Here is a 13,167-nt window from a genome sequence, read left to right on the forward strand (position 1 = left end):
TAGCCCCTTCCCCACCCTTCTCCAACTGCCATGTGAGCAGCACAAGCTACCCACCTGAAACCCACCAGGGCTTCCACTGCATTCCCACCCCAGAGACTCCAGTCACGGCTGCCATAGCAGCTGGAGCAGTGGAAGCAATGGGCACTGGGCACGAGCCTGGGGGCTGCGTGTTAACTCCTTGCAGGTCAGATGCAGCCTGTGGGCCACCAGTTAGATGCATCAGCCTGTAGCATTTAAAAGAAGGATTTTCCAGGGTCGTTGAATATTTCAGGAGGTGGCGAGGTAGGTGAGCAAGCATTTTCTTGAAAAAGATTTCTTGCCAACATCGGCATGACTGGAAAGTCATGGTGTGGGGTGCTGACTGGATGCTTGGTGTGTCAGGTAAATAGTTTGGGGAAAAATCCTTGCAGCATTTGGAATAAGAGGATGGACAGGGCGTGGGTTATTTGAAACAATCCAGAAATGCATTGTGAGTAGACACTGCTATTTGAAGATGGTGGGATGCAGATATATCGACTTGTCTACCGCTCTAGCTTAGGAGACTTGTTTGGTAATCTTATTTTCAGTGAAGTATGTATCTGAATGGCCGTTTTTAAGGAATGGGTGTTGATACTGGTTGTGCCAAATTTCATTGAAACTGGTGAGTATAACTGCTGTCTTTCATTTAAGAGAAGTGTAAGAGACAGTCAAATCTGTCACTGCCCACAACAAAAGCACATCCGAGTCCAGTCATCAGTTAGAACTGTCTGGATTGGGAAGCTTTGCTGAGTATTTTTTGGTAGTGAGGAGGGAAGAGAAACAGAAGTGTATAGAAAGAGATGACTGAAAACAAGACACAGCATGGACACACATATTTTGTGACTCTGAGACATGCCAAGAGAGAGCTTTTGGACCAGGGTCTTGGCTGGAAGACGGTTGGAACTACAGGCAAAGGGATTGTGTCTTGTTCTTTGATCCCTCCTGTGTTCAGGGAAACAGGACTTGGGTAAATGTTTGTAAATAAACTGTTTCCATCATCAGTTTCTTCTAACTGGAGCAGTCTGCATGTCCTAGAATTTCGGCGAGCAGTCTGGGTCAAAAGAGGTACAGCTGTATGTATTTGTTACCAAATTTGACCAATGAGAACAGTGGGCAGAAAACAGCTGAATGCTGCCCATATAATAGAAAATAGCATCTCTTTATTGTTCTATTATAAATCAACTAGAATTTTTTCCCCTAGCGTAAAAGTGCACTTGTCATCTTTGTCACCTTTGTTGGCAGTCTCAACAAACAACCAGACAATAGGTTTAGAATTACTACACCTGGTCTCTGATAAAGGACTTGATTATATAGGTCAGTTCAGCTTCAATCATCAAAACTATGTTTGCTCAAGAAACCTTAAAAAGTATTTGAAGTTTGTCCAAAAGGGCCCACAAAAACATTTATTACAGGGGTGCCAGTGTTCACACGGGACTGCACTCTGGCCAGGGTGATCCCTTCCAATTCTGTCATTCTGTTGAAGGTGGCATGCTTTAATTGGGTATGTTATAATAAATGTATCATTTGGGAGCCTGTTGTACACTCTGCACCACATTCTTCTGCCACTTGCCTTGCTGTAAAAAGAAATTGTTTAAATAGAAAGGAAGAATTCCTGTTCCTTTAAAATTTTTGAAAGAACTATGGGTTTTACAGACAGAGTGCTGCCTTTTACAATAGCATTAAAAGAAAGCTATAGTTTTAAAAACTCCTTTGGACACTAAAAGCTATGTAATTTTACAGTTAAGGATCCAATACCAATCAGCCCTTTGCTTTTTGTTATGTGTGGTGGCATGTTCTGAGCTTTGGAGCATTCCCTTTGTATGTTCTGTAGCGAAGGTAGGCAGAGCTCACAAAAATATCAGATTCTTTCTCTCCTGATAGTTTCACTTAAGCCTTTTAACTCCCATCCCAACCCTCATGGTTGTTTTTTATACTCCCCAGTCTGAATAAATGCCAACAAATATGCTTATGTGTAATGGTATATACTGTTGCTTTCTTCTGCTCATCCTGGGGGTGAATATTCTGCTGCACAATGTTATCAATTCTTAACATAATGTGTTTCTCTTAAAGCCTTAATTTCCTGAGTAAATGTGATTCTAGGACAATCTCTGGTTCCTGTTAAAAGAGGAAAAACAAGATTTTTTGTCTTTGTGGCTGAGGAGATGCGCGTGAAACTATGAACCCTACCTGTGCAGGCACGTGAAGGGGAATGAAAAGCATCTCAGAAATAATGACTCCCAAAATGTCATGGTTGCAGGGGGACAGGGGGAATTCAACTTGTGGCATGTTCAGGGGGTGACAGCAGAGCTGTGCAAATTACTGTTTTTAGTGGTTTTGTGACAAAGCTGAAAAATCAAAAAAAAATTATTTTGAGTCAATCTGGAATAAAAACAGTTCATTTTTAGATGAACTGAAAACAGCCCATTGAATTAAATGAAACATATGAAACAAAATGAATTAAAATGTTCTGTTTTGTTTTGGGCATTTTCAACTTGTTTTTAATAAATGCACTGGAAATTTGGAAATGAAGAGCTAGAGTCAGAGGATTTGGATGTTTTTTCACTGAACTGAGGAGGAAAAGGTGCCCCTCCATAACCACCAGTGTGTATCAAACAGCACTCGGGCAGAGTACCAAAGTTCATGTCCCTTTTTTCTGTGATCCACAGCACAAATTATTCCCTGACCACCAAACTCTGTGGTTCTTTCTTGCTGTTTCAGGCCCAATAAATATTTGTTGAGCAGTTTGAACAGGAGAGATTTAGGAATTTACCCTCCAAAGTACTTTATGGTTCAGAAGCAAGAGTATTCTCTGATGGGGGAGCAAATTCAAGGTCTCTGGGCTTCTAGTCAAGTGCCTGAACCATAAGCCTATCCTTTATCTTAGGACTGTCTAACTGACAGCCTGTGGAGTTAATTTGTAGCCCTCCCTCCGAGCTCCCCCTGTACTTTGACAAGCATTGGCTGGGGTCTGCATTCTACTCTTATCCTTCCACTTCCTGCCTCTGCCCCAAGAGGTGACTCGGAGCTGCGCAGTTTAGCATGAGAGTCTATAGCCAGGAAGCTCAGGGTGAGGCCAGGGTGCCCCTGCATGTGTAGTTCAAAGGTAGAGGTGCCCATCTGAAGTATAGCCTGGGGGACCTCTAGCTCATAATAGTGCTGCCTGTGCAGCCCTTGCTGGTACAGTCCATAGGGTGTGTGGCCTTGGGTAGTTTTTCATTTGTAAAAACCCTATCTGGATCTGTGCTATAATGGAAAAAGAAATAGATGCTGTTTTACAGCTTTCAGAGTTGCAGACCTCCTGTGACCACATTAAATGCCTAAGTACGCCATTCATATGTTCTTTCCACCTCAAATTGATAGTGCTCTTTGACCAGTAGTAGAGGGAGCTGATACATAGGATAAGTCATTTTATGTTCTTTCTGCACACTTGTTTCATCTCTGTTCTGCTTGTATACATGCACACACATACTTAGTTTTATGTGAAAAAGTTGGCCAAGAGCTCTAAATACACTAGGAGGCATCCAGTACTCTTCCCAACTCTTTCCCCCACCCCCTTTTTTTGGTTCTGTGGTTAGTGCCTTTAAAACATGCTTTCTGAAATCAGGTGTGGCTAGTGTAGTTTGCATTTTGTTGCTTTGTCAAATGAAAATAAAAGCAGAAACGACATGTCTCGGTGAGAGAGCATTCCATGAGAAGTTAGCATTGCTTGTATTCTGAAAGCAGGACTGAATTATATGAGCAAAGCAAATAGTCTTCAGGAGCTTAGTCAAATTTGCATGGATAAGGAACATGCATTAATTCTCAGTATAGTGTAAAAACCTATTGCCAGTAAACTTTCATTTATTGTACTTCCAAAGAGAGGAATTTCAAGGCAAAAGGTTAATAAACTGCGGTCTAGGTTTTCTTAAGTTATAGCCACTACTACTTGTATTATTTCCCTGTACCCTACTCTCCTTGCATCGTTTCTAGAAAGTTAACATATGTGGTTGGTATCATTTATAACTACAATAATAAGAATTACTGTAAAAGGCTTATTTCTTGGCTGCTTCCTTTAATGTGCCGGATTCTGTACTCAACAGTGTAAATCAGGAATAACTCTACTGAAGTTGGTGGAATTATGTTGATATAAATCCGGCGTAAATAAAAGGAGAATTAGAGATACCTTTCTATGTTGTAGTGCCATAGATCTAAGCCTAATAAAATCCACTGAGTGGTGTTTAATTCTCTTCTCATTTCTTTCCTCCCCACTGAATCTTCTCAAAAATATTTTTGGAATCAATAGCATCCTTCTCTTCCAGATATACATCAGGGGATGTGAGGTTGTGGGACACTCGCACCTGGGACTACACAGCCCCCATCCTGGAATCAATGCATGGCGCTGCTGAACCTGGACCACAGCCATATGTCTCCTTTGTGAGGATAAACAGCTCTCTGGCTGTAGCAGCTTATGAGGATGGTAAGTAACCATAACTCTCCTCCCTATTTAAAAAAAAAGGCTTTACAAAAATGAAGCAGCTGTGCTCAGCTTTTTGTGTGTCTATAATCCTGTATACACACACACACACTTGCTTTTATGTGAAAAAGTTGGCCAATAACCCTAAATGCATTAGGAGGCATTGGAACATAGCACCCATTAAAACTGATGTTTAATTCCTATTGGAACTGCTGCACAAGGTTTGAGTGCCAGCCTGTGGACCAGCCAAGCCATCTTAAGCAAATAACTTGTTTGCTATAAAAATATTAAATATTCTTCCTTCAGCTTGGTTTTTCTTAGGGTGCCCTGAGGCAAGTTTATGATAAGCTTGCAAAGCTTGCTTAACAAAAACCTAGATTCTCCCTTCTGGTTCCTTGCATAAAGTATACATAGGGTATATACATAGAACTTTTTCTTTAATGTTGCTTTAATTTGTAGTGCTTTGGGGTTACAGTACATTATTAACAAAGAAAGCCTTCTTTTTGTAAGCAACGTGTTGTTTTTGTCATGTTTCCTTACTGATAGAAATACCGTATTTTCTTACACACTACATGTCTCCGAATATAATACAAAGCTTATTTCTGAAAGGCACAATGACAAAGAAAAGATTTTTCCAGAGTTATGGTCACATAGAGTGGGAACAGGCCCTAATCTTCAACTGACTCACCCTTTCTCTCCTGCTTAACTAGAGCTGAAACCCTAGCTGTTGCTGAAGACTTGTCTCCAAGGGTGGATCTCTGATTTTGAAAAGATCTAAGACAGGGGTTCTCAACCTTTTTCTTCCTGGGGCCCCCCACAGCATGCTATAAACACTCCACGGCCCACCTGTGCCACAACTGCCCAGCTCCCCAGTCTTGCCCCCGTGACCCCAGGTGCAGTGAGTAGGGCTTGGCAGCAGAGAGCCCTGGGGCCCCACTCACCTGAGCAGTAGCAATGTGGAGCCTCTCCCGCCTGCAGTGGCACCCTCAAGATGGCCTGTCCCCACCCCTTTCTTGGGACTCACCTCAACCCTGCGGGGGCTGAGGCAGCTCCTCCCCGTGCCGGGTCAAGCTGGGCGGACCCCCTGAAACCTGTCCATGGCCCCCCAGGAGGCCTTAGACCCCTGGTTGATAACCGTCAAGCTAAAGAGTCTCCAAGGCTCTGAAATTGGAGGAGATGGATCAGAAGCAGCTAACAGCCAGCAAAAGCACTCTAAGGAAGCCTGGCTTGATTAGTGGAACTTCAAGACCGTTAAAAAGGGGAGACAACTGTTAACACCGCGGGGGTAAAGAACAATGAGCCCTTAAATCAATTGACTCTTTGAGCTACCTGAATAATAATGCAACAGCTGTTGCACTGTGGAGCAGAAATCAAAGCAGGATGCTTCTATCCTAGTCAGAAAACCAACTTCCTGACTTAATATATGCATCCCAATTTTGGGGGACTTATTAGGGGGAAGGGAGAAAACGTGCATGTTGCATGTGGGAAAATACGGTAAAAATTGTTTAGCATGCAAGTGAAAAGGTATAACATTTAGGCTATACCAGAGATAATACAGAATCAAGAGGCAAAGAGTGACTAGAACAAGGAGATAGGGTGACAGTTATTAAAAAGGAGAGGCTTGGATAGAGTAAATTTATGTAGTCAGGATTCTATTGTGTCCCAAGCAAACCTAAATCCTATTCATATCCTCCAATACATAATTTTTGTGTTTTGATAGCAAGAAGTCCTTTTCTTTTTATCTGTTTAAATCAAAACTTTTTAATATTCCAGAACTACTGTATTGGTGCTGATTATGATGCAATGTAATATTATCAGCTGGCAGAAAAGAAAATACACTATAGCAGTCAAATATATCAGAGATTCAGATCCATAAATATTAAAATAACATGATCAAAAACAACCAATCTCTACAAAAGTAACAAAGTATTCTGATTACAGAGGGGTTGATTTTCAATGTAAACTGTGCTACAGTTGTTTGCTGTCACTGGAGATCATTAATGCAAAGTTTCCTCATTATATCCATTTTTTTATTAATCTATATAAATTGACCCTGGTTATCAGAGTCATAGATTATTTCAATACACAATGCTAGCTTTGGCTTTGGCTTTCTAAATTTAGCAGGCAACAAAGAGCAAAGCTCTCTGCTTTTATATTAATTTGTCTTGTAGTCTTTCTCTGACAACAGCTTTAATAAACTGTTTTTTCAGGGTCCTTGTTTTGAACTGTATGTTGTAATCTAAGTGTAACGAACTGATTTTAATAAACTGATCTGTTTTAACTTTGCTGGGTACATTATTTAAAGGGCTTTGTGACATGACAGTGATTATTCTCATATAAGAGCTTTGGTCAGAACAGATCTAATTTTCCTACAAACAGGGATTTTTTATTACCTTGCAAATGTTTTCCAACACTGTAGTTGCAAAGTATATATTTACAGTTTGGTGGAGAAAATAGTTTTAATCTAAGTGCCAAAAACTTTACAACTTTGCATGCTCTTTATCTGTTGTACTTTTACAGCTCCCTTTCTCCTTTGTTTTGTAAGTTTGACTAATACAGAGAAACCATCTGCTCATGTTGGAGGTGGTGCTGTCAGGCAAAGAGTCTAGACTTCTCTGCTGAATCCCTGGCTAGCAGACTCATTGAGATAACATCAGTTTCTCCCAGTTCAACAGAGCTCAAGCAGTGATGTTCTTGGCATCTGATCACACAGAAGAACAAACAGGCAGAATTTCCTCATTCGGTGCCTGCCTATAGTACTGTTTTAGCAGTTCAGTAGTAGCAAACACTTCTTAAGGCATAAGAAATATAGCAAACGAAAGGTTATTTTGTAGGATGGCTGTTCAAAAGTGAACCCTGGCTAAATGATGTCACTGAGAAACAACTGAATTGTGAATCTAGGTGAATGGTCCCACGGGTGACAGCTTCAGACAGGCAGATGTAGGGAGAGGGAGATGAAAAAATTGTATTGGGATAAAGTATAAGTTCCCTCCTCCCCTCTGGGTGCCCAGTAGGAACACTGCATGTACACCTGGGGCAGCAAGATTTGGCAACTTGATCCACAGTTGTGATTTTTGAATTCCAACCCACTGGCCTCATATTTCTTCTGCCTTGTTTCCTATTGTCAGCATTGGCAGGTCTCCAGTTTGATTTTACCACTAATTGTGTTGCACGTTACCGTACTGAAATGAATCAAATCAAAATGCTTTTCCTGGAGCATTAGATAAAGCAGGCAAGGGTTCTGGGTAATGAGCAGATGCTGCTAATGCAGGGACAGTAGAGGTCTTGCCAGGACTCCATCTGCTCCATGCTTGCCTGCCTTTGGCTGTGAGCCACAGCTTTTGGGGAACAGCAGTCTACTTCAACCACCCCCCCTCCAGATTCTCATTGCTTGACTTGAAAACTCTGTGGTTTACAATGAGAACATACTTTTTTGAAGACTTGAGTTCCCATGTGTGTCTGTGCATGTTAGAGGGAAATGTTATTGTCCCCATTTATGTTAATATTTTGAAACCTCAACAGGAGTAGCTACTTGCCCTAGGTTGACAACTTGACGTGGAACAAATGAAAGTGACTTCTGCACCAAGGAGAATGCCTTGCCTGTATGCATGCTCCATTTTCAGTTCCTCTTGTTAGACTAAAAGCCTAGTCTACTATTTCAGCAGACAAGATGGTGAATGAGAGGCTCTGGGAGCTGTTTGTGTCCACTGATGTTGAAACTGCTGTACTGTGTTCACAGTATCAGAAATGGAGGCTTCTGATGAAGATAATATCTGTAGTACACTTCCCAGTGCCAAAATGTGCCACAACATTGCTTTTGCACCAGAGTTTGGCTTACATGTACTTAAATGGTACCTGTGAAAGGCTATGTCTACATTGCAGGCTGCATTGTAATATAGATTGACCTGATCTAGTTATAAACAAGCTAGTTTGGGTAAATCTGTACCAGGGCTGTCCAGCTTCCAGGTGGCAGGGGCAACAGGTCCTCCAGCCACACTGCATGTGCCAACACACAACCCAGGCAACACACAACCCAGTACCATGAGCCCCTCTGTACCATACAGACCCACTACTGCCATACCGTATGGGCTGCTGATGTGCCGTGTGAGACCCCAAGCCACAGTCTTCCTCCAGCTTCTTCCATGTGGATATGCTGCACAGTCCTCCTGACCTTTGTGGATGCATTGCAGCGTGCCACACAGTTCTCCTGCATGCTGCACAGACACTCTGCAGCATGCCATGTGTTCCCTTCTTCTCCCAATGCTGTAGAAACATGGCACATAGCTCCTGACCCTGTGCCACATGGATGTGCTGCAACATGCCCCATTCCCCCCCCAGCACAGTGAGCAACTTCCACTGCACTGTAATGGCATGGATGCTGCAAAGGTGCATGTGGGCTAAGCTACTCCCCCCCGCCCCCAGGGGCTGGAGCAGGCAGTGGAAGCTTTAGGGAATAGGGGGAGCCTGGGACTCTGGGGCCAGAGCAAAGTGTTAGCAGTACCTGGACCTGGAGGGCAGGCGCCACATGCTAATCCCTCGGACACATGCAGTCCATTGGCTACCAGTTGGACAGTCCTGATATACACTAATTCTGCCTTCCATGTAAATGTTCCTTTTGATGCACAGCACCTCTGTGTTTATGGAGAGTAGATTGTCTTACAGTACTTGAAAACAACAACAATGCACATTTGGCAAAATTTGGAGTTATCCAATATTACAGGTTTTAGTTCCTCAGTATCTAAAACCTTACTTATATTTAGCATTGATATAGAAAGGAAAGGGTAAATGTCATCACTATTTTATAGAATTGTCAGTAAATAGCCAAGGAAAGGTGAAGTAATTCACTTAAATATGTTCTTGGGAACAGAATTCAGCTTTTATTCTTCTAGTACTTTGCCCTGTTCTTGGAGCCATGCTGTTTTCTACAGGCTTGGTGACTTTAATAAACATATGTAGTAGTAATTTTTTGAGAGAGCAAGCACAACAGTCATGATAAAATTGACTCGGTGGCTGCTGTGGGAAGAAACAAGACTTATCTCAATGTGATTTTTAAGGTCCAGTATTTTGTGACTTAGCAAGGCAAGTAGTATTTGCTATGCCCTTTGAAAACTGAGATTTCAGTGGGAATGCTATGGGAATTGTAACTTTTTAATTACATTTAACATATGCTTCTAGTCCTAGTAGGTTTCATAATATCAAACTTTGTTAGGTGCCACTGGCCTTTCAGACTAAAAGTGCTTTTTGGCAAACGTCCAGAATTCAAGATAATAAGTTTTGGACTTCAAGCCAAAGCTCTTTCCAATTCATGTGTTTCATTAATAGTTTATTCCCTATAATTTCAGGCAATATCTTCCTTGTAGATCATACAACTGCTATTTCAAATTTCACCATGAATTTATATGATGGGTTTTTTTTCCAGCTTCCTCTATTGAAAACAAAATATTTAACAATGAAAAAGTTTTATGTTAAATTGTTTTGGATCAAAGTAGGAAAGGCAGGGGTGAAACTCCCAAATAGAATTAATGGGAATAAAGAGGACAGCTACACATGTATATTCATTCTTTGGTTTTATGCTGATGTGGATCTCCTATATCATGACATTATTTTTTTTTTATATGAATAAGTGCTAAGGTTCACATGGTGGCAGATATCATATTTTTTGCCAGAGAGAAGTTTATGTGAAGCTGATTATAAAACCAGTTCTCTGTGAGATGTATCTTCAATGCTGACTTTGTAAAGAATGGAACATACAAGGCTTGTATTGATAATAGGGAACACCTCTGACTCTCTCCCCCTTGACAGAAAGAAGTCCTCCATAATTGTCCAATTCTAAGTAAGCACCTCCTGCTTCCAGCCAGGGTTAGAGATGCATAGTAGAAACAGAGTAAAAGTCTTTCCCTGTCCCAAATAGTTTGCCATCTGAGACCAGTTGTAATAAGAGGATGTTAATACTAAATGTTCATCAGGCATGCTAGAGCAGTGATTGTAATGTCACACAGCAAAAAATACACCCTCTTGTTCTTAACGGACTTCCCTGTTTAGACACTCCAGCTGAACACACACACGTTTTCTCAAGTCAGCCTGGAGAATAAGCATGCATTTGTTTCTAAATCAATCTGCTGTGTTGGAGCAGAGTCAGAGTTGTAGTAATGTAACTCTGGCATGTTGTGGAAGTACCATTTGTATTCTGAATTTCATGGGTTTCTGACATTTTATGGACTTTTCCTTTATTAAAACTATAATCTTGAAAGGCACTCATGCTATTATGTGTATGGAATCTGAACTTCACCGTAGCAAAGTGTTTTTGTGTGAAAGTGAAGCATTAGCTACTGCTGGAAGTATGAGTGCAGATTATGCAAATCTTCTATTTCATCCATTCTAGTAAATCTTATGTTTTAGTAGCTTTTAGAAAATATTTCTTAAAATGTGTTTTATATGCAGATAATTTAACTAGAAATGTGACTTTTCCTTTTTCTTATCCCATCTCATGCCACAGGAATTGTTGCATTAGTTTTAAATAACAATACTTTAAAACCTGGCTTTAATGAGAAATTGCAGAACAAGCAGTCATGCAAACCGGATTGTGTTAAGTGTGGTTTCAGCAGAGCTTCTGGATTCTTATCCCTTTACCTGGAGTAGCTGTTATAACCCGTATGTCCCTCAGTGGGTTAACTACTTTGTTTTTTCCTTTTGTCTCTTCAGCCCACCTTCACTTTTCTCAGCAGTGCCCCCTCCCACCCTTTCTATTTAGGTACCCCTGCTCTTCGCAAGTCCATTCATAGCATCTGATGAAGCAGTCTATTACCTACTTATTTTATGACTGAGTGATTTAGTCTTTCAGGTGCCACTATGCCCTGCCTTCAACATGAATAGTGTGAAGGCTGATGACACTGGTACAGCTGTGTGAAAGAACCTGTAGTGCTTCATAGTAATGTCCCTTCAGAATTGCTGTAACTCTTACCTACTAAATGTTCTAGTGTAATGTTTCCTGTCTGTTCACTGATATGTGCAAGCTATGTGTAAAACTCTGTGCATTCTACACAATTACATGCACATATTTTAAAGTGATATTTAATTGATGTGTATTAATTCAGATTTAAAAAAACACTAGTCAGCTCTTGCTCCCTACATATCTCAACATTCCCCTCCTTATTGCTCCTACTTTTTAGCTTATTTCATAATGCCTTGTGTGAAAGAAGAAGCAATTTGCAGTGTAGCAGGTCTCTGATTTACTATTTCAGTTTTGTTGTTTGGAGAGCATCAAAAGAAGAAGAGGACAAAGACCAACTTCCCAGAGGAGCTTAGAAAATAAGTAGATAAAATCCAATAAAAAGTCTATTTCTCATAAACAGAAACTTACATTTCTGCCTTAAAAACCTCTGTTAAGGTCAATATTGGTATACATAGTAGTTAATTTAAATTAAGTCCACAGCTTAATCAGACTTCATCCTTGGTGTGCTAGTTTGGCGATGTGGACTTGCTGTTTACTACAAAGCATGCAAATCAAAAAGCCTCTTTATGTTGTTATTCTTGACAAACTATGGTATCCAAAGCAAACAGCAGCTAACCCTATCCATTTAAAATTGTTAACTTGCTTTCAGCACGTGGGCGCATGCGTTTGCATGTGGCATGTCCTATCATTCTTCTTTTCAAAAATCAGTTCAGCAGTTATTTACCTTTCAAACAATTAACATAATTACCATTATGCTAAGAAGTAATTTTGGAAAGTTCTGCTCTGAGCCCTTATGACTCCACCGGGACAGTTTTAGTCGGGACTTATCTTTTTGATGGAAGCCTAATTGCAGTTTTGGCTTTGTGTACACAAACAGAAGCGGCTAATTGTTTAGGCAAATAGCAGATTAATTTAAATATGCATCCCTAATAAAACAAAAGTGGTCCCCATTATGGTCCTCATTCCCTTGATGAAGAATATAAATATTCGATAGGAGTGCCATTAGACTGAGATCTTAAGGATTGTCTGCATTATTTCACAGTGGTAGCACTTTTCAGATACCAAATAATCTTTACAAAAGCAAACATAAATCAATTTAAACTCATTTAGATACCATTTCCACTATGTGCAGTTTCATTACCACACTCCTGCTTTGCCTCCTTTGGGACATGGAAGGAGCGCTTGCAAACTGGCATGGGTGCCCATCCACAGCTGCTTGTCAGAGCTTTTATGTTTCCTTTTGAAGTAGTAGCCATCATTAATCATTTCATCATTAATGGCCATGCTTAAGTAGAAGGAAGGCATCTTCAGCTCTGATCCTGTCTCATGGTGAGGAATTGATGCTCTGTTTAAATTCAGTGTAGGAGTAGCTCAGGAGAGAAATTTAGTTCACTTTTTTTGTCTAACCCACCTGTTCTATAACATGCTTGTAACTCCAGATTAATCTGTGTTGAAATTCAGCCATTTGCATTTATATGCCCCCACTTTTTAGTAGAATTCTGAAGATTTATGGAGCTAGCCAGTGCAATTGTTAGTCAGCTCTGTGTCAGTCTGTACTGGTTTTGCTTTAAAAAATGATCATCTCTGCATTTCCTTTGTTCTCTAAAATACTAAGATTTTGCTTTTGGTTGCAAACGATACGTAACTTCCATGGTAGCATAAGGTGGATTCACTTTATAAAGACTACTTTCTTTTGCACAGTCCAAAAGTATGTAAATACCTTTTTTCAAACTTGCAAATGCAA

The 13,167-nt window shown here is 40.5% G+C and overlaps 1 protein-coding gene across 1 annotated transcript in view; it reads left to right on the forward strand.

Annotated features, from left to right (window-relative positions):
* The window catches only part of FBXW8 (F-box and WD repeat domain containing 8), a 70,158-nt gene that overhangs the window by 27,667 nt on the left and 29,324 nt on the right, over positions 1 to 13,167 (forward strand). The window contains exon 5 of the mRNA XM_090062468.1: positions 4,317 to 4,474. Coding sequence (XP_089918594.1) covers positions 4,317 to 4,474 — 158 coding nt within the window. The remainder of the gene's footprint in view (positions 1 to 4,316; positions 4,475 to 13,167) is intronic.

Source organism: Crocodylus siamensis, chromosome 9, assembly GCF_052110815.1.
Source record: "Crocodylus siamensis isolate JL-2025a chromosome 9, ASM5211081v1, whole genome shotgun sequence".
In the NCBI taxonomy this organism is placed as follows: domain Eukaryota; kingdom Metazoa; phylum Chordata; order Crocodylia; family Crocodylidae; genus Crocodylus; species Crocodylus siamensis.